Below are 25,661 nucleotides of genomic sequence, written 5' to 3' on the forward strand. Positions count from 1 at the left end.
ATTCACACCTAGACCCGTTTATATATACATGTGTAGATTCTCAACCGCGCCGGAAGCGTCTGTGGGCCACATCCCCGGACTCTGAGATCTCTGGGGAATATGGGGAAACCTTATTTTCTTCATAACAGGGGGTTATCTCATGGTCGATAGTCTCAGCATAACTCCAAATTTGCCAAATAGATTAAGACAGGGTCAATGATCATCAGGAAATATAATCCCGCGGGACTGTTGTAGCCAAGGCGACTGTCGGGGCCAAGCCATAAGCCATCGGGTCGTATTAGCCTCGGTAGTATTCAGATACTGTCCATATTCAATTCGGACTACCCTTTACTCTAGATATAATTGACCATGATTTCGCTGTTAATGCACCCCATAATTGTCGCTAGCCTTCTTATTACCAGGTCTCGTCCGTCTCCACAATCGTTGCTTTCCGAAGCCTCTCAATATGTCCAAGCCAGAAATTGTCATCGTTGGTGCTGGAGTATCTGCAATCGCCTTGGCCCATACTTTGAAACATAAGCTTGGTTTTGATGATTTCACCGTAAGGAATTCTTCCAAGCACGAAAACCGACGTGTGCTGATTTCATTCTCCCCTGGAGATTTATGACAAAACAAACGGCCCAGGTGGAACATGGAGACAGAACACATATCCTGGCGTGTATGGAGGTTCCTTGCTTATAACAGATTACTGCGCTAATCAACTTGAACCTCAGAGGATGCGACGTACCTACGATTCTCTACTCCTTCTCTTTCAATCTGAACCCTAATTGGTCCAAAGAGCTTTGTGAGGGTCCTGAGATTCTTGAATGTAAGTTGACACTCAATATGCTTGCCTATATTATTTGACCAGTATAACTTCCAGATATCGAATCGACCGTGGATAAGTTTGACTTGCGCAAACATATGCATTTCGGCGTCGAATGCCTATCTGGAACATGGAAGAAGGATGGAACATGGGAGCTCAAGCTCAAAGATGTTATTACTGGCATTGTTTATACTCGATCCTGTACTGTCTTCATATCCGCAGTTGGAGGCATATCCAAGCCACGAGACACTAAGTTCCCTGGCATTGAAAGGTTCGCCGGCGAAATTTTCCATACGGCCCGCTGGAATCACCAATTTGACTATCGCGGAAAGCGCCTTGCAGTCATCGGCAATGGTTGTAGTGCTGCTCAAGTGGTGCCGGCGGTTGCAAAGGACGCAAGCCTTGTCAAGCAGTATGCCCGGAGTGCTCAATGGTACCACGAACGACCAAATAGGAGTTTCACGGGCTTGGAGAAGTGGTGTTTCCGAAACATTCCCTTATGGGAGCGATATCTAAGACTTCGTCTGTTTCTTGCAAATGATGGGCTCGTCGCGACATACATGCCGGGCCTCGCTGCAGAGAAACTACGAGCAAAGGCCGAGGAAAACGCACGAGCCTACATTTATTCTCAGGCCCCTCAAAAATATCACAAATTCCTGGTGCCAGACTTTCCTCTGGGTAAGTGGTGTTTGGATACATGCTACATTGTTTGTCTCGCGGTGGGCTAACACGCCATTGAACAGGCTGCAAGCGTCGGATCTTCGATCCTAATTATCTGGAGAGTTTACACCGAAGCAATGTGGAGCTAGCTCCGGTGGGAATTGAATCTGTGGATGAAACAGGAATTACAGGAATGGATGGCGTCCGAACAGAGTTTGATGCCATAGTACTAGCCACTGGATTTGATGTGCAAGAATTCCTTGTGCCAATGGAGATCTATGGCAAGAATGCGAAGCGGCTTTCTGACCAATGGAAGGAAAGTCGCGGAGCACAGGCATACATGGGAACTTATGTCCACAATTTCCCAAATTTCGCAATGCTGTATGTTGAATTCCATTGTTTACGCGTCCTGTCCTGTATACTCACCTTTTATGCCATATCAGGTTTGGACCTAATACCTTCCCCGCTCACAATTCCGTACTCTTTGCCTCTGAGGTTCAAGTGGAATACTTGGCGCGGACACTGATTGTACCCATCATTGACAGACGTTTGTCTTCACTCGAGGTCCGATCAACTGTCGAGAATCGCTGGGTAAATAGCCTGCAAGCAGAGCTTCGTGGGAGTGTGTTCGAAGCAGGTTGCTCCAATTGGTACATTAATAAGCATGGACGGAACTCTGCTTCTTGGCCGGGATATGCTTCAGCATACTGGAAGGAATCTTGGAAACCCCAAATTGGAGTATTCAATGAAGTTCCACTATCCAGGTTGTGGATATTGAATACATTGTGGCGATGGGTGCGTACCACTCGGAAAGAGAGTTACGCTGCTCTTGCAGCTATGCTTCTTGGTGTGTGGTACAATAGAGAGCCTACGATGGCTTTTGTGAGACAGCTATCACAGAATTTGGTCTTTTCCAAATAATCTGTTCGTTTTGATCTCCGACGTTGACATATTGTAGGCAACGAATGCGCGATCAAACCTCGCCCCTCCTTCTCTTCGCTTATAGAATGGAAATAATTTTGGAATTGTGCAAGCTACGCATGCTATGTAGGATCCTTGGAACAAATCATCCAAGAGTAAATATCTTAGCTAATTGTAAAATTATACATGAAATATTCTGGTGCAGGTAGTGTAGTGCGTTCTTTCCGCCGTGACCATGCATTGTAGAACTAGATTAACATGTTATTTCCACTAGGTAACAAGGATAAGTAATCATAATAATAATTGGCGGCTTGTAGCGTCATTAATCATGCCTCCTGAATCATGGACATTGCTTATGTCCGTTGGAGCTCAACGCCGCGGAATTTGCAAACCCGCAGGACATTGCCACTCTACCATCTTACGCCCCACAGAGGCCAGTATTTCCCGTGGATTACATTGTGGCATAACGCTTATGATCTGCTGCTATATAGACAACTATGAAGGCCCTCCATCTGGCAATCGGTCAAACAGCAGGTCATAATAGCCCTTCATGCGATCTACCACAGTATCTCGACGGTTCTTCCCCTTATTCCAGCCTTATAGAGGCAATTTCCCTCTATTCAGAGTGACATTTCTAAGCCGCGAATCACTACGTATTAAGACGAACGGAGTCCATATGTCCCCTGTGGGAGGAGGCCGCGCCTTTGGTACACAATTACCATTGTCTTCCCCAGACCATATTAGCTCAAAATCTTTAACTTCAGCTCTTTCTCTCGATGGAAAGGTGACTGTCATCACTGGTAGAATCCATTTGCCCGAAGTAATTTAACTAAGCTGACTCAATCGGACCTAGGCGGCGCGAGAGGGGTTGGACTCTCTCTTGCCCAATCGTTGGCCAGTATTGGAAGTGAGGTCGCCATTTTAGACATTTTGAGACCAGAGATTCCCATGGAAGATCTGCAAAATTCCTATGGAGTTCGAGTCAAATACTTTAAGTTTGTTCTTGTGCCCGGAGAACGATATACAATTCGCAAACTTTTACTTACGGGTCACAGGGTCGATGTTTCCTCAAAAGACCAGTTGGATGGTGCATTCAGACAGGTGATTGGTGAATTTGGGCGTATCGATAATTGGTAAGCCATACAGTGGCATCCTTGATGCAGATTTACTCATATCGAATACAGTGTCACTTGTGCCGGAATCGCCCTCGATAAGCCTTTCCTGGAACATACTTGGGAGGAATCCCGCAAAATTTTGGAAATTAATGTAGGACGACGGCTCTCAGCTGCACCCTTTATGAACATCCTCGTACCCCTGAAATGTGGTTTTTGAGCTAATTTGCCAACTAGGTATTGGGATCTTTTTTTTGTGCACAAAATGCTGCAAGGCAAATGGTCCACCAAGGAGGTGGAGGGTCTATTGTTATGGTGGCCTCAATTGCAGCTCATTGTGCCATACCCTCTCAAAGAGTCTCTATCTATGGTGCCTCGAAAGGAGCTATTAAGCTCCTAGGGAAGACTTTGGCAGTGGAGATGGCTCCTTTCAATATCAGAGTGAATACTATATCTCCAGGGTTTATCCGAACAGATATGTCACGTCAGTTCACTGAACTACAGGAAGTGTTCAGAAAAACCCCACCTCTGAGAAGGATTGGTGAGAGAGAGGACCTGTCACTGGCTGTGGCCTACTTACTCTGTAGCAGCGCCTCTTACACTACTGGGGCAGATATTGCAGTGACGGGTGGGCTACATAACGGCAGAATCGATACCTAGCGAGTGTTTTCATCGATGTACTAAGTAATTTAACAGCAGATTCACCTCGTCTGGATTGATACAGTTGATTAATTTATCACTATGTAATCATTTAACGGGAAATAAGTAAGCTATCTTCTTCACTTTACAGTTTGGCCATTTTTCCCGCCCTTGCTTTTTCAACCAGTTCTCGTCGGAGAATCTTTCCTGACATATTTTTCGGAATCTGATCAACGAAGACAACTCCACCGCGAAGTCTTTTGTGGTCTGCGAGATTTTTTCTGATATAATCGTCTATCTCTTTAACAGTAATAGCCTGTTCATTCGGGTCCTGAACAATGAATGCGCAAGGTACTTCGTTCTCTGGAATTTTAGGATCTTGTACGCCGATCACAGCAGCGTCTAGAATCTTTCGATTCCCGACAAGAAGGACTTCAATCTCCGCCGGCGCAATTTGTAAGCCCTTATACTTAGTAAGTTCCTATACATTGCGTTAGGGCCAAGTATAATTCGTAAAACGTGGAGTCTTGCCTTTTTGCGATCCACGATATAGAACAGTCCTTTTTTTCGCAGGCCAATATCTCCTGTGCGCAGCCAGCCATCTGTTGTAAACGCTTTTTCGGTTGCCTCAGGGTTTTGGAAATAGCCTTTTGTCACATTTGGACCCTTGACCAGGATTTCGCCTCTTTGGCCCTCTTCCACCGGTGCATCGTTGTCGTCAACAATCTTCATCCGGGTATTTGGGAGCAGCTGGCTGATACTCGCTGTTAGGTCGCTACGATCCCAGGGAAGCCAAGTAACAGCGCCTGTAGTTTCCGTGAGGCCCCAAGCCTGACTGATGTTGCACCGGAGTTTCTCTTGAGCTAGTTTCAGAAGGTCAGACCCTATTGGCGCAGCTCCAGACTGTGCGTGTAACAAGCTGTGGAAGTGGTCTGTGACCTTGGAGCTTTTCACAATTTGAAGATACACAGGTGGAGCAGTGGTTAAGAATGTGATGCTGTGTTTCTTCGCAGCACATAAGAAGTCTTCAAATATGAATTTTGCCATCCAAAAAACAGTTCCTCCAGCCATGATTCCATTGATGAAATACCCTTGAAGGCCGGCAATATGGGCGGTAGGAAGATGGGCTATGGTTCGATATCGAAAGTTGCAACGGATCTGGCGCTTTGCTCGATTCAGGTACATCTGAATTGCTGCCTGTGTAATTATCGCCTCTGCAACGAAGTTCTTATGCGACAGACAAACAGCTTTCGGAACCCCTGTTGTCCCGCTTGAGAATAACAAGGCAACAACTCTCCTTTCAAGTATTTGAGGATTAGTAATTCTTTCCCACTGAAGCTCAGCCGTTCGGGTTAGGTAATTCACTCCGTCGTTTGTGCTTTTCTTCAATTGACGCTTGTGACCCATGCTTTGGAGGATTAGGACTCTCTCGAGAGGTATGTGACAATGCCGCGCAGCGCCCAATGCCGTGTGTAGAGTATCTTCGCTAGTAACAATCAAATTGCTCCCGGTTTTCTCAATCTGGCGAACGAGCTCCGGGACAGTAAAAGCGGTTGAAGCAGCTGAAAATATTCCCTCTGCTCCAATAACAGCGAAGAAAATTGTCGGCAAAAGAAGCTGATTCGACGATATGCATATTACTATGTCTTTTTCGGGCCCTTGTGCCCCAACACCGAACTCATGGCGCAATACGTGGGCGAGTCGTCTGACAGTCGTCCTCACTTGGGCTTTGGTAAGGTTATTGGTTTCGTCTTCAGATGCGGCATATATGGTGGTCGCTTCACGCGCCCACGGGTAGGATGATTCTGGCATCAATTCATAAGCTTAAGTGAGGTCGCCGATTTTTCAGTGCATCGAGCATACCAAACAATAGGGTCAGGAGATCCAGATCAGGGATTTCGCAATCAACTTCAGGTAGATAGTGCATTGTGAAAGCAGGTCAAGTCGTGAGCAATGAGGTTGCGACTCAGAATGTGTGTCTGGAAGCGACTGATAACAAATTTCCAACTGTGTATCTTAGGCGGGAGCTTTTGCAGTCTCTATATAGTATTTTGGTCTATTCCCTTCTTAGAGAATAATATATCCTAGTTCTAGAGATTGCCATGCCGCACAATTAAAGGCCTAATAACTCGGTTCGAGGTTGTCCCATTTGACGTGTTGTCCACTTTGGACAATACCTCGGTTTCCCTACGGGCCTCGAAAGAGACATTAGTGACAACTATCAACTGTAGGCCACTGGACCTTCCCTATCGGATTATTAATTGCTGTTGTAGAGCCACCAGAATTCTTAAAAACTGTCCGGAGACTTATTTTTTTCAATTTATGGGACGCATTTCTCATTTAATAGACAAGGCTGCTGCTTTGGCACCGGTCCTATATTCCACGTCGATATAAAACGGTCCTACAATTTGATTTTTCGGTCGAAGCTGAACAAATTCTGCCCAGGAACAGTCTCTGACGTCCACACATAACCGTATCGTCCAATTGGCTCTTCCCTGCGACTTGCCAATCGTTCAAGGGTTTTGTCATCTGCATGGTTTGCAACAACGCGACAATGGTTAGACTTAAGACGGCAGATTATATGCCCCAGTTTTGGGTTGTTCTGCCTATCATATTCCACGGTATACGTCTGTTTGTTTTAGCGTTATTATGCATTCTCTGTGTAGGGGGAGGGGATTGGAGTGGGCAGGCTGCAAATACCTCGATTTCTACCTCTCCCTCAGCAGTATAAGAGACGGGTACCATAGAGGATGTACCGCACTGAATTCTATTACCAATTCGATGAGGGTATGGTTTGTTCGAGCTCTGTAAATGGGATGAAAAGCATATTGCATTCTCATAGGTTAGGACACCCCCATTCGCAAGAATAAGTCCATTGGCGTGTTTGGACTTTCCTATCTGCCTTAACTGGCGTACCATCTCTGCCATAGCCTGATATTGTTAGCTACAACATAGGGGTTTCAACAGTATCAGAATATCATACATGCATAGAATAGTTTGCCCCAGCACCTCCAAAAGAGGTCAGTCCTCCCAGGAGGGTAATTGGTTTCGACGAGGAGAGTAGTGGAATTCCTAAGTGCTCACATGCAAGCTTCGGGACGATAGGAAAGCATCTATACTCGTTAGAGATTACAAGCCAATCAATTGAAGAAATTGCCTCACGAATAGAAGTCAAAAATATCAATGTCTTCTTTTTGTAATTCCGACGTGTCCAGCGCCATGTCTAGAGCTTGTTGAATTGCTGGACTGGAGTGAAAGTTGGCCCGTTTCCAGACTACAAGCTTTAGGTATTAGCATGTCACCTAAGAGGTGTGTCTAGTGTACAGCAGCACTCACACTCTTCAGTGTCACTTCCTCTTCCGGCACCTATTGGATATATCCATCTTTCCTTTGGTATACCCATTTTCTCCGCATATGATCTTGAGGTCATGAGACATGCAGAGGCAAGATTAACGTCATTAAAAGCATTCATAAGAAGAGGGTCTAGAGTACTCTTAGCATAGAATCCGCAATGGGAATCATGGTTTCACTCACAAGGAAAGCAGATCATTCTGTTTCTTCCCGTGATGGTCCCGATTGATTCTGCGGTTTGCTGCTCTTTTCCATAATTCCAGGACATAGGATTCATTGCGGCGACCTGAGCAAACTTTCCGTACAAAGCTGCAGACTCCTCGTGGTTTTCTTCGATCGTTTGTCCTAGGCGAGCACGACGTCCGTTCTCATATAGCGGATAAATTTGCATTGGGACCCCAATTCTGTGAATTTTTGCTAGCCCTGATTTTATTAGTTATAAATGTCCCGGATATCGTCAGTTAGGTCCCTTACCATCAAGCATTTCCACGTCATTCGCGTAATAAATATTCCCCGGCGCGGATTCATGTTGTGTCCATGGCGGAGGGTACTTGTTGACTTTAATAAGGCGCTTCACTGTTGATGGTCAACTTCTTGATAAACGGTAAGCCATAGTTGCTTGACTCACATGAAGCAAATGCTTCCCCTCCTACAACAACGCCAACTTCAGCTTCTCGTTTGGCAATACGCTGGGCAATGTCGTCAACCATTTCTACCGGCGAGTTTCCTGTAAGCCCACTGTATACCTTCCAGGCTGGTTTGGCGCCGAGTTTCTGGGCTATCTGAGTCGGCAGATCCTTGTAAGGCCACGTGCTGCTGGCGACGACACTCAGGCTATCAATATCACTTATTATCTTGTTTATTAAAGTCTCTGATGGCGCAGAGTCTTGGATAGCTCCTTTAAGAGCTTGTAGCATCAGCTCTAAAGGCTCTACCGCGTCATCCGGTTCTGCAGATCGGTTTTTCACTTCCCCGACACCAATGATTACCGGCTGTTCAAAATCCATTTCGTTTGTTGTCGCTATCGGCAAAGTTTTGGCGTGGGAATGATTGAGGTTCTTGACGAGCACAAAGCAAGATCAAATAGATGTTTTTATTTCCCATCGAACTGTGCCTTAACGGTCATGTTAATGCCTCGGTCCACCTTTCGATTGCAGAATAACTTATCGAATTTGGACACATTAATCCCGATGTCACCCTTTCCGAGGTTGTATTTGGACAATGCCTGAACAAACTGAACAGTCTCGGTAATTTCATCCAAGCCGTCGCTGGCAACACTTCCTGTATCCATTTCTCCATTCTTCTCTAGTCCCCGTATATAATTGTCTTCCATGAAACATTTATTATGTATCGAACTTATAACTCGACAGCTGTATTCCTGAATAGTCCTAGATCAAGGGATTTGGGTACATAGTGAAACCGAAACTGACATCTTATATTCATCCCTGGGTATTAGAGCTTATGTTGTTGTCTAACGTATTCCTGAGCACCCCTCAGCAAGGCAAACGCCTCCGTGACCATCTCCAAGACGATTTCATTTGCTGACTGTCCAGGCTTATTGACCATGGCGGCTCCGCATCCCATGGGCCTCCAGCATCCGTTAGCCCTAACGTTTGCGTAACGCGGACAAGGCTACCTTACCTCTGTGTCGTTTGGTCTTCGACCTCCTCCGTAAGCTTTCCCGCGGCAGCAAGCCGATCCAGCTCATAATCTAGGACAATCAGTCCCTTCCCCTGTAATTCTTCAATCTCTGCGCGTCTTCTATGCTCCCAGTCCCGAATATACGGTGTGGCACGAGCACGAAGTGGACGCCCGGTCCAGAGCGTACTTCTCATTGTCGAGTCGAACCCGGCGTCGAGAATTCTTTTCAAAGTACTCTGTCAGTATCGTGTCTATCGTGGCTACAGCTCCAGCTGGCTCTTACGCTTTCTTCCCCGCTTCGGGGGCTGCCGACTCTCGTGCGGTCACGAACCGCGTCCCAACCCACACAGCGTTTGCGCCCATCATCAGAGCAGCGGCAACGCCTCGGCCATCGAAAATCCCCCCTGCGGCAACCAGCTGGACAGCCTGGCCCGTCAGAGGAGAGGTATACTTCCGGCATACATCTGCACAAGCGGGAATCAAAACGGACGTTGGGATTTCTCCGGTATGGCCTCCGGCTTCGCCTCCCTGGGCGCAGATGAGGTCGGCCCCGACTTGACAGGCTTTATGGACATGCTATGAATCGCCGTAAATTGACTTTTCCATTTGCAAGATGGGTAGCTCCTACCTTAGGATGGCCGACCATGTTCTAAAGAAGAGTCAGTCGCTTCCCCCTATGTACACGCTCCCCGGCGTGCGTATCTCGACAGGCGTTCAACGTACCATGTACAGGATCCCGGCGGCGTGTAATCTGTCCACCAAATGCTTGGGTGGGACGCCCACAGCGGAGACGAACAGTTGGACTTTCTCCTCAATGATAACATCCGCCAGGTCGTTCAGCGCCCCTTTTGTGTAGTCCACATTGGTCCTGCGCGCTGAACCGCCGAGCTGAGGCAGCAAAAGGTCAACTCCAAAAGGGAGCGAAGGTTCGTTAAGCTTTGCCTTGACCTCTAATATAATCTCCCGCAGCATTTGGGGGGTGTAGCCTAGACCCCCAATCACGCCTAGGCCTCCCGCATTCGACACAGCTGCTACGAGGTCAGCACCGGCGGTGTGGCCCATACCGGCCAGAATGATAGGATGCTGAATGCCCAGAAGCTTTGTTATCGGGGTCTGCAAGAGAGCCATCTTTGTGGGAATTTGTTGCTCGGGCTATAGACGATCGTCTCAACCAAGGAAGTTTATTTATCTGCTGGCAACAGAACTTCCGGGCGTCGAAGTGCCATTGTACTCGCCTATATAATGTGTTCAAGAATACAGATGCGCATTTCCGGCAGAATAAATCTGTGCTGGTTTGGACAGCCTTTGGACAACTGTCCAGCCTCGGTTCTCGGACGTATAACACCTAGATGGCGTGCGATATCCCAAACCGAGGATTGCCAAGTAGAACTGCAATTTCCAGCCTCCATAGGTTGACAGATATATGTGGGTATTCAGAGAGCGGGTCTCCCGGCTGTCTCACGTCTGGTTTTGTGGCTCTACAATGACTGGCATCCGGACGGCTGGTTCTATTTCCCTACTCCAATACAAAGATACAGGGCAGAACGTTCAGTCTATCTGGGCGAAGTTTCTTCGTCTCTATATCCCCGTCTCTCGATTCACCTCTGTTCCATCATTACTGCGAGAGCAGCTCCGATGAAAGCTTCTCCCATATATCTGCGGCGGGGTTCTCGGTGAGTATTTCAGTGACCACCTTGGCAATTTCCGATGGCTCTCGCATCTCATTGAGGATGTTCCAGCACTGTCGGAGCTTGAGGGAGGCTGTTGTCTGCGTAGCCGGTGTTCCAGTGTCAACTGCCCGTCGGTGCAACGTCAGGACAAGAAGCAGCAGAGCCACCGCGGGGCTGGGAAGGTTACTCGATAGGCCCAAGCTGTGGACTTCCTCGAAGATATTGCTAATATCTAGCAAGTATCTGCTCGAGGTCTCCAGCTGGCCTTCGAGAAACGCTGGCTCCAGAAGCGCGTCTCCGGACATCTGTGACTGTTCGCGATGCGCCACGTAGGCAAGCCCTATGAAGAGTAGGCGCAGCCAGGTGCGATGGAGGTAAATGCTTTTCTCCCATGGAGAGAGACTTAATTTCAAGGGGTACTGGTAGCGCACTGCGGTCGGAAGCCGAGAGGTCCACTCATTCAGCCTCACGGTTGTATTCGAGAGGGCGGGTTGACACACCCTCGAGTCGGGAACGGTGCTACCGTGAAAGAGGTCCTTTACTTGATTGGAGAGCGTTGAGAATTGAGAGACGCAACACAATCTCGTCTTTTCGATAAACAGCAGTGCTTGAGTCTTCTGGCATTCTACACTGCGCAGAACCTCACAGTCTCCTGCAACGGCTCGTGCTGCGGGAGGAAATACGCCGAACCGAAAGTCGTTGAGTGTGACCATGGAGATCGCGGTGCTGTCGGGCCCGTTCTCCGGGACATCGTTGGCAATGCTCATCATAGACTGGAGATCCTCTGAGGTGAGCCGAGCATGGTTGTAGACGCTCCACCAGGTCCGTTTCCACGCTTGCCGCTGGCTCGGGGTCATCCCGGTGCCGTCTGGGGTCCGGTCAAGGCCAATGGAAGTAGAGAGGGATAGGCAGATCCCTATCCAGTGGCTGGCGTCTTTCTCCCCGCTAGGAAGGTCTTGCCAATGAATCATTAACAATGCTGCTTGCACTAGGGAGAGGCGGTCATCCTCGCAGTCAAGTTCAAAGAGAACCTGTTTGGCAAAGTCAATACAGCCTTCTGCACCCTGTGCACTTGCGGTATGGGGACATACCTTGGCGCGGCGGAACAAGACCGCCCGAGCTGCTTCGCGGGATGGGTATCCTTCGTCATGGATATGAGCAAGATCGACGAAGCCTGAAGCCGCGAACATCACTGCATGGAATAGGACGAGGCCTATTCGGTTCACACCGTCATTGTTGGCAATAGCCAGCAATATCTCCTCTAGGTTGAGAATAGGGACCTGCGGGTGAACCCAGAGAACATAGCTCTTCAGTAATTCAGTGCGGAACCGCGCAGTCGGCAGGCATAGTGCTCCCTTGCCCTCCAGGTATTCCAGGTCACTAGCATCTAGCCGAGCGGGGAGTTCGGACACGTAATTGGGAAGGTCGACCTCCAAGGGTCCGTCCCCATGGTCGGGGCCGAGGAGCTGGTAGGCGATCGATATGTAGTTGTCCAGGGGATTCGTCGTGGGAACTGCCGGATTCTCAGCCGCACGAGCCCGTTGCTTGCGCTCTGACTTTTGTATCTGGGCGGCAAAGAGGTCCTCTAGCAGTGTTAACTAGCTGCGGACGTGTTCCTGAAATACTCGCGACCTACCCGCACAGTAAGTGAGGCCAGGAGCTGGGATCTCCGCTGGTGTTCTACCGTACGCTTCAGTATACTCCGTTACGGTCCTGCCGTTGCAAGGGATCTTGAGACGACGACAGCTGGAGCAAGGAACCCCTCGTACCCCGATATAACAACGTTGTTTCTTGCGAACACAGTAGCTGCAGGCGCCGGAGCTGGCGGTTCGCGCCCGCTGGGGAACATAGTACATGACGGGCTGTCTTGCTGATGAGCTGGAGTGGTGATGGGCGACGGATGAGAAAGAGACACTCCGTATCTAGCGGGTCATGGCATCCAAGCGCCCTCTCTGGAACTGCCGGGATTCGAAATCCTCGGAATTTTCCCCATATTTCCATTCGCCCCGCATTGGGACCATCCAATGTTCTCTGTCTGGGGAGTTGAGGATGAAGGGCATCGATCCCCACTTTTCTTTCCCCGCATATCTCGTTGGACCTCGGCCGAACCACCACCTAAAAAAAACCAGCCATACAACATCCCATCGCGAGCCCAAAAACCCAACAACACGCGAGACCAATCCTTCCCACCCCCAAACGCAAGCCCAAAAGAACACGAAAAACTCAACGCACGATGCAATTCCAAACGCCGCCTCCAACGCCACAACACTGCCGGCTAACATTCCCGACCCCTCACGTCCTGCTGGTCACGCTGGCGCGGCCCCGCGACCTGAACTGTATCAACACCACGGGACACCACGAGCTGCAGTCGATCTGGGAATGGATGGACGACGAGCCCAGCGTGCGGGTGGGCGTGCTGACGGGGGAAGGGCGGGCGTTTTGCGCGGGGGCCGATCTGAAGGGTCTGTCTGCATCCCTCACTTCCTTTCCCTACCGAGCTTTCTTACAGCATGGATGGCTGGACCGCTGAACAGCTTCCCCGGAGCCACACACAGACTGACCCCTAGATAGAATGGAACAATCAAGCGCAAGCGAACAACACCAAGCGCACGATGCCGCCCGGCGGCTTCGGCGGGCTCTCGCGACGGAGCGGCAAGAAGCCGGTCATCTGCGCGATCAACGGGCTGTGTCTCGGGGGTGGGTGTGAGATGATTGTCAACGCGGATTTGGTGATCGCCTGCGAAAAGGCGTTCTTTGGGTTCCCCGAGGTGCAGCGCGGGGTGGTTGCCATCGCTGGGGCGCTGCCGCGGGTGGTGCGCACGATTGGCCGGCAGCGGGCGATGGAGATGGCGCTGACAGGGCGGCGGGTGATGGCTGGGGAGGCGCGCGAGTGGGGGTTTGTCAATGAGGTGGTTGCGCGCGAGGACCAGGTGGTGCCACGGGCTCTGGAGGTTGCGAAGCAGATTGCGTCGAATAGCCCGGACGCGGTGATTGTTAGTCGCGAAGGTGTCAAACTGGGATGGGAAGGGGTAGGTGCGGAAGATGCCAGTCGGCTGTTGGTGGATGGGTGGCAGAAGCGGTTGAATGAGGGAGAGAATATCAAGGAGGGACTGCGGGCCTTCGTGGAGAAGAGGAAGCCCAACTGGCTGCCGAGTAAGCTGTAGGGAGTGAGGGCGATAGTGAGCCTACGGAGCGATGGAGCGAGATAATACCATAATCATTACATTCATTAGACCTAGATGCACTGCAGCCAAGTCGCGAATAGTGTACGTATGCTAATAAACCCGAGAATCCTAATGCTCCGTCCGCGCCGCCCAGTGTTCGCCGAAACCCATGCCGTTCCATTCTCCGTCCAGCGGGGGGAACCTGTTCCATATCGATCAACAGAGTCTCGCGGGGGAGTGTTGGATCGTCAAGTCACATTCGTGCTCGAGTAAGGGCCCTTCATGGTAGACGTGTAAGTTTTTCTTTTTTTGGGATGTGGATAAGTATGGGGTGTTGCGGGGATATCGCTTTGTCCCTACTTGGTATCTTGTTGGACCTTGGCCACGCGCTTAAGCACATGAGAGTAGAGCTTGTGATCCTTCTCAAGGCCAGTCAGCTCGGCAGTGGCATCTTCGGACGACTTCTGCTTGAGAATCTCGGCAAGGTCGGCGCTTTCCTGGTCGCCCGGCACGTTCTGGAAGCGGAGAGCCATTTCAATCGCATCCACGAGGGCATCGAACTTCTGGCCGCGTTCGGCGAGCTGGGAGGCGGGGCCGATGAAGCGTTCCTTGCGCGACAGCTTGCGGAGAGGGGCCCGGCCAACACGCTCAATGTTGTCTTCGAGGTAGGGGTTGGACATGCGGCCGATGATGATGTCGACGTATTCCTTCTGTTCGTCTTCGGGAATGCCGTGTTTGGAAACGATCAGGGAGGCGGTCTCATCGAGCACCTTGTGGACCATGCTGCGAATCTCCTCGTCGGCAAGAGCGTCAGCAATCGTCTTCTTACCGCGGAGATGGCCGTAGTAGGCCGTGGTGGCATGGCCCGTGTTAACGGTGAAAAGCTTGCGTTCGATGTAAGGTTCGAGGTTGTCCACCCAGTGGATGGCGGGGATGTCCGGGTGACCGAAGGCGCCAAAGGGTTTCTGTTCCACGGCCCATTCGTAGAACTTCTCGATGCGAACATTCAGGCCGTGATTGGGCGGCTGGTTCGGAACGATGCGGTCAATGGCGGAGTTGGCAAAGCGGGCGCGGTCGTACAGGGTGGCCAGGCGGTCCTTGCTGGTATGATCTTTGATGAAGCCGTGCAGGGTATCGGTGGCACCAATAGCGTTCTCACAGGCGATGACGGCCACGGGAGTGGACTCTGTGCGCGCATCGATACCCTTGGCAATGAGGGGAGCGATGAACTTGAGGATGTTAGGGCCGACAGCGCAGGTGACTACATCAGCCGTGGCGATCTCCTTGACCGCATCACTCTCATGGGTCTTGGAGTTAATGGCGCGATAGTTGGAGATTTTCTTGGTGTTCTCACCGTCTTTGCTGACCTCGGTGACGGAGTAAAAGGGAGTGGTTTGGAGCTCAGTGACGACAGAATCCATGACATCAACAAAGACCACCTCGTAGCCGGCCTCGTGGAGGAACTCGGCGACGAAGCCACGACCGATGTTACCACCGCCGAACTGGATAGCTTTCTTACCCATGACGAGTTGGAAGGGAACGGAGTAGTAGGTAGTGAAGGGATAGGCAGAGGGAAGTGGATGAGGGAGAGTAGTGTTTGGGGATGTGTGAGTGGATGTAGTAGAGTAGAAGAGGAGATAGAGAGAGTTGGGAGGAAGAAGAAAGAGAGGGGATGGAGGGGTATATAAGCTTGAAGGGGAAGGAGAAGGGGAAGGAGCGAGGGAGGGGGTTCTGTGGCTGCCGGGTCTTGGTGGTCCGGGAGAGAATGAAGAGGAAATGAGTATCACGATGGGGCTTAGTCGGCTGGCGGTTCGACCTGGTTCTCTTCGCAATCCGGTCTTTTCCGTCCTACCGAGTTCTGTATGTCTACCTGACTACATCCTGGTTCTCTTCTCACCCCTGGAGATTCCCGGCAGGATCCCACCGGGTGCCCAAAAGGAGACGGAGTTGTTGTCCTCATCCGCGTCCCCCCTCAACCCTCAACGCAGGAACAACATCACCCAACCTGAAAAATGCCAAATGAATGTCATCATGATATACACCCGGCATCCACTGGGCATCGCATGTCGACCCACCACCATGGACCGTCACTGGAATCCCTCGGACACCAGCAGTCATAGTCGCGATCTCCCCTCGTGTCGCCCCTCGTCATTCGATAAGAACCCGGCCGACTCCACCAGTGACGTCGCCAACCGCCGGGAGACCCAGTTTTATTCCGGATCCAACTGCCATGATCAACATCGTCAGTGATTCAATTTCGGCGCCATGGATCCTCATCGAATCTCGCTCTCCTGGTTTCGGTGGGCCTGGTCGAATCCAACCGAATCGCTTCATATTGTCTATCTCTTCCCGATTCTTCGCTCCGTTTCTTCGTTGTCGCTTGTTCGAGGAAAATAGAACAGAAAAGAACACCACAGAAAATCATTTCCCCCCCTCCCCTTCCCCGTCCCCTTTCCTTCACGCCCGCGATCTCACCGAGTCGGAATCCTCCATCATCGCCGGCTTTCCCATTCCTCCCCCGACTCCTACACCGGGCCGCAGCCGATCCAACATCACCATCGCCAGACTCGCAATACTTCCCACCAGCGACATCCCAACCGCCGCCCAGCTCATCCCCACAAACGTCCGTCCATACTCCGCCGTCACGTTCGCCGAATCCCCATGCGAGTTGATCAGATCCACAAATTGGAACGCTACCACCGTCGCAATAATCGACGCGATACTGAACATCGTGAAGCTCAGCTATGGAATCATGCGTCAGCTGGGTCCTTCGTCCCCCGCGCAAGGCTCTCTCAACCCTCCGGGTCCTACTTACCAGCAACGATGAGAGCTCCATCACCGACTGTCGCGGTCCGTTAGTGATCATCCACCACAGTCGCTCCAACATCGCCAGCCCCGCGAACCCCACGCCAATGCAGTAGAACACTCCCATGCCTCGACTAGTGACGTGAAAGGCGTGGAAGTCCTCCGTCACCGATCGGGGCCACCCAATGTCCGACAACGAGGTGCCGTTCCCGATCTCCTCCTGGAACACCCGCGCCGGGTCGAAGGAGAAAAGCATCGTCCGGTTGGAACACCCCGTCAGGTTCTTGTCCCCGGTCTCGAGGAGGTACCCTTCACAGTAGGCCATGGTATATATCGAGTAGTAGTCGTGCATCCCCGTGTCATTGCCGATCGTCGGTGTGTACAGCTAACGTAGAGGCCATGGGTCAGTCAAGTACGCGGTGATCAGTCACCTCCGAGCCAAGGGCCAACCCACTGTGAACAAGTCCACGCTGGCGAGCGTCTTCGGCGACGTTCCCGCGAACAGACATAGGATCCCCAGAATAAAAGCGATGAACGCCGTTAGCGTGGGCAACAAACTATAGAAAGTCCTCATTGTTTCCTCCACAGGTGTCTGCGACGATGTTCTGGTCAGTGTTCAAGATGACGACGCCCAGTAAAAGATTGGATCTACATACGTGCACCGCCGGGGGAGGAAATTTTCATCCCATAAAATATAGCTTTCAACCATGTTGTCTCCCTTGGTTCCGCCATTCCATCAGAAGGCAGGGCTTTAATATATCTTCGTGGCAGAAACATTGCCGGCCTGTGACACCCAGACCGCCCTTGGGGGCATGCAGAAGAATGACAGGGACTTTCGGATCACGCGAAGACAACATCATGGGGTCTTGATTGGCCCACGGGGTAATATGGGGAATGCTTGTGCATCGTGCCCAAGGCGAGGAATGCCGGGTTTTACTACCCGCCGATCTGGAGAATGCTGCACCGCACCACTCTGGAATGCTCGGCTGGGGTTCTGATATGATAAGAACGGTTCCGGAGCGGATAACACAGCCAGTCCTTGAATGAAGGAAGGGATTCGGGTGTTTGACATTCGGATTGCAGTATGGCTTCGAGGTTCCGGGCCTCAGCAATTGCATTCTTCGCCGTACGCAGTAGACAGCCTAGTCCAGACTCTCGTTTGCATTAGTAAAATAGATTCTTTATGGCTCCTTCTTTTGATCTAAGCTCCTGCTTTGCTACACCAAGATTGTATCTGGCAAGATGCATATCCGCATTCCACTAGGTACTGACACAAGTACATTTTACGATATAGCACTGATCTTCAAACAATAAACGTAGTCACTAAAGACAGTGGACCCGCTTCCATGATTTACCCCATCAGACATATAAGTATGACATATGCCGCGATAAAATTAGATTTTGGTGGAGAGATTCCATCTTTCAAATAACACTAGTTGAAGACTTTATAAGAACGAAATGGGACGAACTCTCACATCGTGGTTTAAGCAAAGACCCATTATGACAAGTGCCATCCAGAGGGCACGAAGAAATAGTCGCAAACAAGTGTAGTCTCCTGCAAGGCCAGTGCTATTTTATCAAGCATTGCCGACAAGTGACATCTTTAGACCTGTAATTACGATTGCACATGGGCATCTATATTAACTTTCCAGCTGTTACATTGGAGGTATCTATCTGTTTACGCCATCAAGGGCTTCGTGAACAGACCAATTCTTCGGGAGGGTCCTTTGAAGTGCATCTGTGGATACTTTAGAGCGGATATTGGACGGTTCGCGAGCGATTAAAGAAACGTGTGAGACTTCCAGGCGAACTTTCTCGTAGTATTGCCCTGGCAGGATGGTAACTAGCCGGATCTCTTCGGGCTTATCTAGCGACTTATATTGGTACAAGCCCATGATAGCGTGTAGTGGAAAGCAGAGAATAGTTATAGTGGAAAAAGGAAGTAATAGGGGAGCGATTTGTGAATATATCTTACATGTCAGCCTCAGATCTCTTGGGCTCTGCCTCGCGGAGCCGGTGTCTCAGCCTCAATCCGAACTGAATTGTCGCGTCATTGGCCGAACCATTATCCGCCAAGGTATTGGAGCTTCAACGATTGTACAATCGATCGGACGCTATCAGCTGAGGAAACACCTGAAACAATGTTATACCAGCATTGCTACACGCCGACTCCCCCACCAGCCCTACACAAACCCATCGGGCTCCGGCCAGACTATGTCTGTACTAAGCCCACGACCCTGAAAATCGAAAGCTTCCAGGGTCCACGGAGACCGCTGGACTTTTTCCGTGTGACGCGGATTCGAATGAGAAGCTCTTCACTATTGATGGGCGATCGTGGGGACTAACGCAGCATCGCGAATTCCGGGATTACTCGGGTCTTCCGCTCTTCCAGCTATCTGGTCGGTGGTACAATCCGGAGACGTTGTCTGTGCGATTACCTGGGGGTGGCTGTGAGCGGGGAGAGGAGGAGCTGTTAAATGCAAAAATTGTCGGTATCAAGGCAACTGCGAAAGCCCTCAAGGCAAAAAGTCATAATGCAGCATCGACCTTACCCAGATACGATTCACGTGAGAGTGAGAAGAGCGACAATGCCGTTGCAAAACCACGAAAGGGAGCAGATTCGGACACGGAAGAATATTCCGTTACTCTCCACATATACGGGGATCCGCATTATCATGTAATAAACACGGTCGAATGGAATGGGAGGGTGGTTTCATCTCTGAAAAAAGTGGCGAACCCTAGAGAGCCGGGCAACCGTCCTGACTGGAAATGAAGACTGCAAAGGGTACAGACTTGTCATTGGTAAGGATATCTTGGTAACATGCACATTGTCCCCTCATACTGATTTGGAGGGAGATGGCCCTGATGGCGATTATCCTAGCGCAAAGAGTCAACTGGAGATCCGTACGAACGGGCCGTAGCTAGATTAAAGGAGGTAATTCGAATCATCTTATCAGACAACCTAAGAGAACGATGTGTATTTGAACGAGAAGTAGTCCAGCTGTTCGAACTCGAAGCATACCGGTCCGAGCAAAAGAATTGAAGCAACGTCCTTGGCGACCGTCAACGGTAGTCATTCCCAATGTCCCCATGGACGAAGCCATTAAAGAAGAACATACGCCATATTATGACCTTGCGTGATTCTATCCCACATTCTTGTGGGAAATCCTTAGACGCGGGTATCAACTCGCAACAAGATCGGTTACGGTAACAATTAGACTGTCTAAGTTGCCCGAGATCTTAATCCATCTGTCCTCCGCAGACCTCATATAGCGCCTGCTAATCCTTGAGCCAATGCGAGCTGTTTCTCGCGCCGTGTGTCAGAATACTAGCTATAGGTCAGGTTAGCGTATATATATTTCAAAATTTATAGAATTCTAGTAGAATGTAAGAGAAGCTTTCTAGACAAGTGAATGGCAATCTAAGACTTCGCGTATTTAGAGTCAGGTATAGTTAGAGCCCTAGCTTAGCTCATCTCTATGCCCACACTCGCCCTGCCTAGCTGGACGGTACTACCTACCTACCTACCTACCAACCCCCTACTATGTGTATGCACTCAGCCTCCTAAACAAAATATTTTATTGATACCTATTGTAGGCAGCAATATTATATGTACTTCCTGGAGGGAAACTCTTAGACGAACCATCTAAGCTCAAGATATTCCTGCACTGCCACATAGATGGTTCTTGGCATGAGACAGAACAATATCTAGATATAGAAATTGAGCATGTCACATGCCCGCACTGCAATATTGATGCAGCTGTGACTTTTTGACCGAAATGATCGCCATGACTATGATCAAAGACTTCAGCCTACTCTCTTCGCAAATACTACACGTCAAGCCCTGCTGCTTCGTCACGCAGTGTTCTTGCTGTGGCGATAACCTAAGGCAACATAGACTAGCCAGTTTTGGGATCTGCCTGCTGCAAGGGAGGGAATGCGTCACTCCCAGGCTAATGTGTTTTCGTAACCGGGCACTAGAAGGATTGCCGGCTGACGCATATGAATATCTGCATTTGGGTCTGGGGGACCCAGGCGTGGCTTCATTCTACCGGACGGCAAGATGATTTCTTTTTCGTAATCCCAACATCGTCGCTAATTATGATTACCAGAGAGCCTTTCGGGACGCCCGACTGCAGGGTGGTGGAAAAAGCAAGAACCACTAACGATGCTATGTTTGGTCAGCAAGACGGAAATGCCGCAGGAACGTACTCGACATGAGGTCAAACAGCCTTGACCGTTCAGAGACCCTTATAGGCGTACGGGCCGAGGATGGAGACTTGATATTCCTGGACAAGCCTTGTGCCGTACTCTCAGACGGGCCGGTCGACCAATGCAAGGCATGCATTTGACCTCCTGTTCCATGTCGCCCCTCTCGTTGGGCTTGGGTGAGAAAGGCTTACCTGGTCAAGCTCGCTAAGCTTTGACGAGAGGCTTGACCGGGGGCATGTGCTTACGAGTCGGAAGGTGAACCAAAGCGCTGCGAGATGGCCAAGCTTTGACAAAGGCCAGAGGCGCACCGACGCACGTGTGCTTCAAATCCACAGGGGAGTTGATTAGTGAGGACGTTAATAAACGTCTAATATGTGGTTCCAACGAAATCGCGCGCAGTCGGAGACGAAATATGGAAATGTCGACGAGACGAGACATGGAAAGGGGAAAGGGTTTGGCCAGTGTTAGTGCGGTGGATGACATCGGAGAGGGCACGAGGATATTTGGATCAACGATGCGTGGCCCCCATCGGTACCCATACGCCGTAGGAGTTGAAACAGGGACCGAGCACTTGTTGAACCAATCAAGAAACCATCGGGTAAGAACTTCATGCTGTAGAGTTTGATAGATGGTGCCACACCCCTGGAACACGATGCACAGCACCAGCCAGAAGCCGTTCGACCCCTTGATAGATGCTGTATGGAACCTTCTGGGGCGGGTTCGGGGGCAATTGCATGGCGTGGACGTCTGTCAAAACGTTCGTGTAAGGGGGCACGTGGACATATCGCGGACAACCAACCCATGTGGCATGGAAAGCCGTCCACCGAAGGTGGAGAGGGAGCGGACGGGATGGTTCATCTCCTATGGGCATCTCCCCGCAAGGAACGTGGTGGCAGCGGACATCCTCACTGGCTGCGGGGGAAGTGCCAAGATGACTGTCATCCCTGTCCGCCGTCGTTTTAGGAATGGTCATATCCGTCCACGGGTGTTTATGCCGGAGCGGTAAGTGTGGGAATTGCCTCCGTTTCTTTCGCGAGATCGGTGGACTGAGCATGATTCCCAGAGTACCTGGATTATGGATGCCTGGATAGATCTGATACGATCTCATGCCGGATGATGTATTGTGCATGTACAACGCAGTGTGATCGACTGATTGACAGTTGCCTGTGTTATTTTTATCATCATGAGGTATTCTTAGTATAACACCATGTACCATGATGTATCGGCACACGAGTCCCTGTACGAAGTCTGTACATCACCATGAACTGTCGTGGCGACTTGATTTAGTAACTCCGAGGCTTATGCAACGTGCAGCAGGAGACATGCTGATTGGTGCCAGCGGGGAGGGGCAGTCTGGCCGGGGAAGGCGGTGAGCGTCGATCTGAAGAGATTCTGCCACCACGTGTGTCCATGATTGGACGAGGGAGGACGGAGGTTCGTCCCTCCCGCTTTCCGCACTGGGCGATTTTCATCGTTTCCGCCGAGTTCCTTGACGTTGCACACTCACTGCCCCATCTGTTTCGGGGAATTGAGACAATTCAAATAAAAAAAGAAATGAAAAATAGACTATCACGGAAGGGACTCCCCCATTGCCCCGCATGATGCACTAAGAGGAAGGAAAGTTAAAGGCAAAAAAGAAAGAAAGGAAAAAAAAAGAGAAAAGGAAGATAGAAAAAAAAAAAAAAGGTGCCACTCGGCTCCACCGTTTCTGGGCGATGGAGACCCTCAGCCTCCGTCTACCACTGACAGAGGCTTCTGGCTCTTGTCAGCCGTGGATCTCCGTCTCTCACTGGCTTATCATACGTTGCGATTGACCCATGTGCCTGGAGAACGCCGGCGCGCTGGCCGTCGCCTTCCTGTGCCCAGAGATTTCAGTGAGTCCTTGGCTGGTCTGGTATATAACCCCAAGCCCAGACCTTGTCCAACTTGGCTTGCATCGTGTGCCACGCCTCACCACGGTCAACCGCTCGACCTCACTCCCTTAGGGGCATTCCAACCCGTCCCCCAAGCCCTCTCATCCTCGAGCCAAGAGCATCCGTTGAAGCTTGCAATCTCTTGGGTCTCTGTGTTCAACCCGATACACCAGTCAAGATGACCGATTTTGGCCCTCGTGCTCCTCACGGTCCCGATATGTCGGGTAACCATGATCCTCTCGAGGACATGGATATGAACGAAAAGGGCGCTTTCGACGCGCTCATTCGTCCCGACGACAGCTACACCCCGGACGGTACCTACTGGGCCGATCTGTCCATCTTCCGCCGCATGAAGTTCGTCGGCTCCTACGATGCCAAAGAGGCCAAGCGCGAGCTCGGTGGGATCTGGGAGATGACCAAGAAGGATCCTCTCTCCCCCATCTCCTACTATTTCCGCAACATGGTGCTTCCCGGTGCCGGTCTTGGTCTGGAAGGGTGAGTTGCCAATCCCAAGACCGCCGAGCGTGGGGTGGATGTCGCTAACATTTCCCCTCCTCTAGTTACGTGCTCTTCTCCATTGGGAACCTGAAGCCCCTGTTCGAAGCCACCTTCCCCGCTTGCTGGGACAAGGGCGAGATCTGCAATCCTCAATGGATCCACGCTGTCGACTACCTGGAAATCATTGGTATTATCGTTGGTCAGATGCTGGTTGGTGTTCTGGGTGACTGGTATGCTCTCTTGCGATAGTGATGTCAGCCCTTGCAACAATAGATTCTAATCCGGTTGTCTAGGATTGGTCGACGTTGGGGTTTGATCCAGGATGCTACCATCATGTTTATCGGTCTGCTGATGCTCACCGCCGCCTGGGGTCTTACCCAGAACGGTTGGGTTATCTGTTACGCTTGGTCCCTGTTCTTCTACGGTATCGGTGTTGGTACGTAATCCCGGCGATTCGTCTTGGCTCCCCTTATTTCAGGTCTAATTTGATTGCTGCAGGTGGTGAATACCCTATGACCGCCACTAGCGGTATGGAGAACGCCGTTGGGTCTGGAAAGATTTCCACCAAGGAGGATCGTCTCCACCGTGGTCGCAAGGTGACTAGTGCTTTCTTGATGCAGGGCTGGGGTCAGTTCTTCAACCAGGTCCTTCTCATCATTCTCCTGCTGTGCTTCCACCATGGCAGCGGTAACAACCCGTACTCGACTGTCTCCACCCAGTGGACCTACCGTGTCTCTTTCGCTATTCCCGCTGTCGGCACCCTCTGGCTGGTCTACTACCGTGCCTACCACATGAAGGCCGCCAGCAAGCAGCTTGCTTCTGCCAAGAAGAAGGCCTCGGTCACCGGATACGACGTGCAGTCCCTGAAGTTGACGTTCGAGCATTTCGGATTCCGCATTCTTGCCACCGCTGGTGGTTGGTTTGCCAACGATGTTTTCTTCTATGGAAACAAGCTATTCCAGGATGAATTCATCAAGGTTATTAGCCCCGCATCCGATTCCATTATGCCTACTTGGCTCTGGAACTTGTGCAATGTCGGTGTGTCTCTGGCCGGTTACTACATGGCCTCGTTCCTCATCGACAACAAGCTCTATGGCCGCAAATGGATGCAGATCATTGGCTTCCTCATGGACTTCATCCTCTTCATCGTCCCTGCTTTCCACTTCGATTACTACACCCAGCCTGAACACATCAAAGCCTTCCAGGCCATGTACTTCCTGAGTTCCTTCTTCAACCAATTTGGCCCCAACTCGGTCACTTTCCTGGTTGCCGCCGAGGTCTTCCCTACCCCGATCCGTGCCACCGCCCACGGTCTTTCCGCCGCTTGGGGTAAGGCTGGTGCTTTGCTCGCCTCGGTGCTTTACAACTACATCGACACTCAAACCAAGTTCTACGTCGTCCCCTGGTTCGGTCTTGCTGGTGTCGTTCTGACCTTCTTCTTCCTGCCCGATACCACCGGTCTGGATCTGAAGGAACAGGAGCGTCGCTGGATGTACATCCGTGAGGGTCGTGAGCATGATTACCACGGCCCTGCCGTCCACCCGAAGCACCTGTCCCTTTGGGAGCGCCTGCGTGGAGCGGGCAAATATTACGATGCCCAGGCTGATTACAAGCAGAAGGTGGAGGAGTATCGCGCCGAATGGGAGGCCGCCATGTCCCGCCGCGTTGCGGAGAAGAACAAGGGCGAGGAGCTTGAAGTCGATACCGATGACAGTCTCTTGGAAGGCCATGTCCATGCCTACTTCCATCGCACCAGCCCTATGTTCCGTCCCATGGAGCAGCAGAATGGCAAATCGGATAACTTCGCTCTGCCCCCTGCCGCGCAGGACGGCGACAGTGATTCTTTCCCTAACGAAAAATCCGAACATTAACTTCTGCTATATTGATACCCTGTGTTGAGATTGGTTTTTTATCGTTTGAACGAGACTCTCGTGCGCCTGAAGGCCACTTTTCTTGCATATTATTTCTGTTTTGGGATGTGGGTACCCATTCGGACATAAAAACTGTACCCAGAATACATATTATAGTTTAAATAAGATTAATGACCATCAATTCCTGGAACAGAGTAATAGTAGATCCTCCACTATGAACTGCATATGGAGTACCCTAGTGCATACAAGTGATGTGCCTGAGGTACAAGGGCCTCGCTAGCTGGTCACCCGGGACATATCAAGCTTGCATAATGTGTGTGCCCAAGGACGATCATCTTGGGGCCTTGTCTTGTGTGGTCGTGAAAGTGTTGTTTATACCGGTAGAGACCCTGTGCTTAG

The 25,661-nt window shown here is 50.7% G+C and overlaps 10 protein-coding genes across 10 annotated transcripts; 3 read left to right on the top strand and 7 right to left on the bottom strand.

Annotated features, from left to right (window-relative positions):
- Nucleotides 1–445: 445 nt before the first annotated feature.
- On the top strand, nucleotides 446–2,632 carry BDV59DRAFT_190648 (flavin-containing monooxygenase; the record flags this gene model as incomplete). The annotated part of the gene is made up of 6 exons (XM_073691777.1): nucleotides 446–572; nucleotides 716–808; nucleotides 863–1,483; nucleotides 1,549–1,846; nucleotides 1,909–2,312; nucleotides 2,592–2,632. 6 exons carry the CDS (start codon nucleotides 446–448, stop codon nucleotides 2,630–2,632), a joined length of 1,584 nt encoding a protein of 527 aa, XP_073552603.1.
- Nucleotides 2,633–4,282: 1,650 nt separating this feature from the next.
- On the bottom strand, nucleotides 4,283–6,064 carry BDV59DRAFT_190649 (uncharacterized protein; the record flags this gene model as incomplete). The annotated part of the gene is made up of 3 exons (XM_073691778.1): nucleotides 4,283–4,618; nucleotides 4,669–5,942; nucleotides 6,001–6,064. The coding sequence occupies 3 exons, from the start codon at nucleotides 6,062–6,064 to the stop codon at nucleotides 4,283–4,285; spliced, it is 1,674 nt and encodes a 557-aa protein (XP_073552604.1).
- A 474-nt stretch (nucleotides 6,065–6,538) lies between these two features.
- On the bottom strand, nucleotides 6,539–8,495 carry BDV59DRAFT_208470 (uncharacterized protein; the record flags this gene model as incomplete). The annotated part of the gene is made up of 7 exons (XM_073695215.1): nucleotides 6,539–6,766; nucleotides 6,838–7,068; nucleotides 7,121–7,250; nucleotides 7,300–7,411; nucleotides 7,474–7,620; nucleotides 7,672–7,911; nucleotides 8,117–8,495. 7 exons carry the CDS (start codon nucleotides 8,493–8,495, stop codon nucleotides 6,539–6,541), a joined length of 1,467 nt encoding a protein of 488 aa, XP_073552605.1.
- Nucleotides 8,496–8,940: 445 nt separating this feature from the next.
- Nucleotides 8,941–10,257, bottom strand: BDV59DRAFT_198107 (NAD(P)H-dependent flavin oxidoreductase; the record flags this gene model as incomplete). Its single annotated transcript, XM_073693088.1, has 5 exons — nucleotides 8,941–9,076; nucleotides 9,130–9,351; nucleotides 9,413–9,705; nucleotides 9,758–9,778; nucleotides 9,853–10,257. 5 exons carry the CDS (start codon nucleotides 10,255–10,257, stop codon nucleotides 8,941–8,943), a joined length of 1,077 nt encoding a protein of 358 aa, XP_073552606.1.
- A 487-nt stretch (nucleotides 10,258–10,744) lies between these two features.
- Nucleotides 10,745–12,655, bottom strand: BDV59DRAFT_190652 (uncharacterized protein; the record flags this gene model as incomplete). The annotated part of the gene is made up of 3 exons (XM_073691779.1): nucleotides 10,745–11,830; nucleotides 11,891–12,384; nucleotides 12,436–12,655. The coding sequence occupies 3 exons, from the start codon at nucleotides 12,653–12,655 to the stop codon at nucleotides 10,745–10,747; spliced, it is 1,800 nt and encodes a 599-aa protein (XP_073552607.1).
- A 377-nt stretch (nucleotides 12,656–13,032) lies between these two features.
- BDV59DRAFT_190653 (enoyl-CoA hydratase/isomerase family protein) lies at nucleotides 13,033–13,963 on the top strand (the record flags this gene model as incomplete). The annotated part of the gene is made up of 2 exons (XM_073691780.1): nucleotides 13,033–13,261; nucleotides 13,371–13,963. The coding sequence occupies 2 exons, from the start codon at nucleotides 13,033–13,035 to the stop codon at nucleotides 13,961–13,963; spliced, it is 822 nt and encodes a 273-aa protein (XP_073552608.1).
- Nucleotides 13,964–14,319: 356 nt separating this feature from the next.
- BDV59DRAFT_198110 (mannitol-1-phosphate 5-dehydrogenase) lies at nucleotides 14,320–15,486 on the bottom strand (the record flags this gene model as incomplete). The annotated part of the gene is made up of 1 exon (XM_073693089.1): nucleotides 14,320–15,486. The coding sequence occupies one exon, from the start codon at nucleotides 15,484–15,486 to the stop codon at nucleotides 14,320–14,322; it is 1,167 nt and encodes a 388-aa protein (XP_073552609.1).
- Nucleotides 15,487–16,420: 934 nt separating this feature from the next.
- Nucleotides 16,421–17,342, bottom strand: BDV59DRAFT_198111 (SUR7/PalI family protein; the record flags this gene model as incomplete). The annotated part of the gene is made up of 3 exons (XM_073693090.1): nucleotides 16,421–16,705; nucleotides 16,779–17,153; nucleotides 17,223–17,342. 3 exons carry the CDS (start codon nucleotides 17,340–17,342, stop codon nucleotides 16,421–16,423), a joined length of 780 nt encoding a protein of 259 aa, XP_073552610.1.
- Nucleotides 17,343–21,261: 3,919 nt separating this feature from the next.
- BDV59DRAFT_50677 (uncharacterized protein) lies at nucleotides 21,262–22,190 on the bottom strand. The gene has a single exon (XM_073696525.1). It carries the CDS (start codon nucleotides 22,107–22,109, stop codon nucleotides 21,588–21,590), a length of 522 nt encoding a protein of 173 aa, XP_073552611.1. The 5' UTR covers nucleotides 22,110–22,190; the 3' UTR covers nucleotides 21,262–21,587.
- A 456-nt stretch (nucleotides 22,191–22,646) lies between these two features.
- On the top strand, nucleotides 22,647–25,439 carry BDV59DRAFT_168647 (putative MFS phosphate transporter). The gene is made up of 4 exons (XM_073688120.1): nucleotides 22,647–23,388; nucleotides 23,454–23,621; nucleotides 23,685–23,827; nucleotides 23,890–25,439. Exons 1-4 carry the CDS (start codon nucleotides 23,072–23,074, stop codon nucleotides 25,260–25,262), a joined length of 2,001 nt encoding a protein of 666 aa, XP_073552612.1. The 5' UTR covers nucleotides 22,647–23,071; the 3' UTR covers nucleotides 25,263–25,439.
- Nucleotides 25,440–25,661: the final 222 nt, after the last annotated feature.

The sequence above is a fragment of the Aspergillus ambiguus genome (genome assembly GCF_047715705.1).
Source record: "Aspergillus ambiguus strain CBS 117.58 unplaced genomic scaffold BDV59scaffold_2, whole genome shotgun sequence".
Classification (NCBI taxonomy): Eukaryota; Fungi; Ascomycota; class Eurotiomycetes; order Eurotiales; family Aspergillaceae; genus Aspergillus; species Aspergillus ambiguus.

Coding starts and splice junctions, on each gene's coding strand:
- BDV59DRAFT_50677 (XM_073696525.1), bottom strand. CDS start 22,109: ATGCACAATACATCATCCGGCATGAGATCGTATCAGATCTATCCAGGC.
- BDV59DRAFT_168647 (XM_073688120.1), top strand. CDS start 23,072: ATGACCGATTTTGGCCCTCGTGCTCCTCACGGTCCCGATATGTCGGGT. Junction 23,389..23,453: donor GCCGGTCTTGGTCTGGAAGG/GTGAGTTGCCAA, acceptor CCCCTCCTCTAG/TTACGTGCTCTTCTCCATTG. Junction 23,622..23,684: donor GTTGGTGTTCTGGGTGACTG/GTATGCTCTCTT, acceptor CCGGTTGTCTAG/GATTGGTCGACGTTGGGGTT.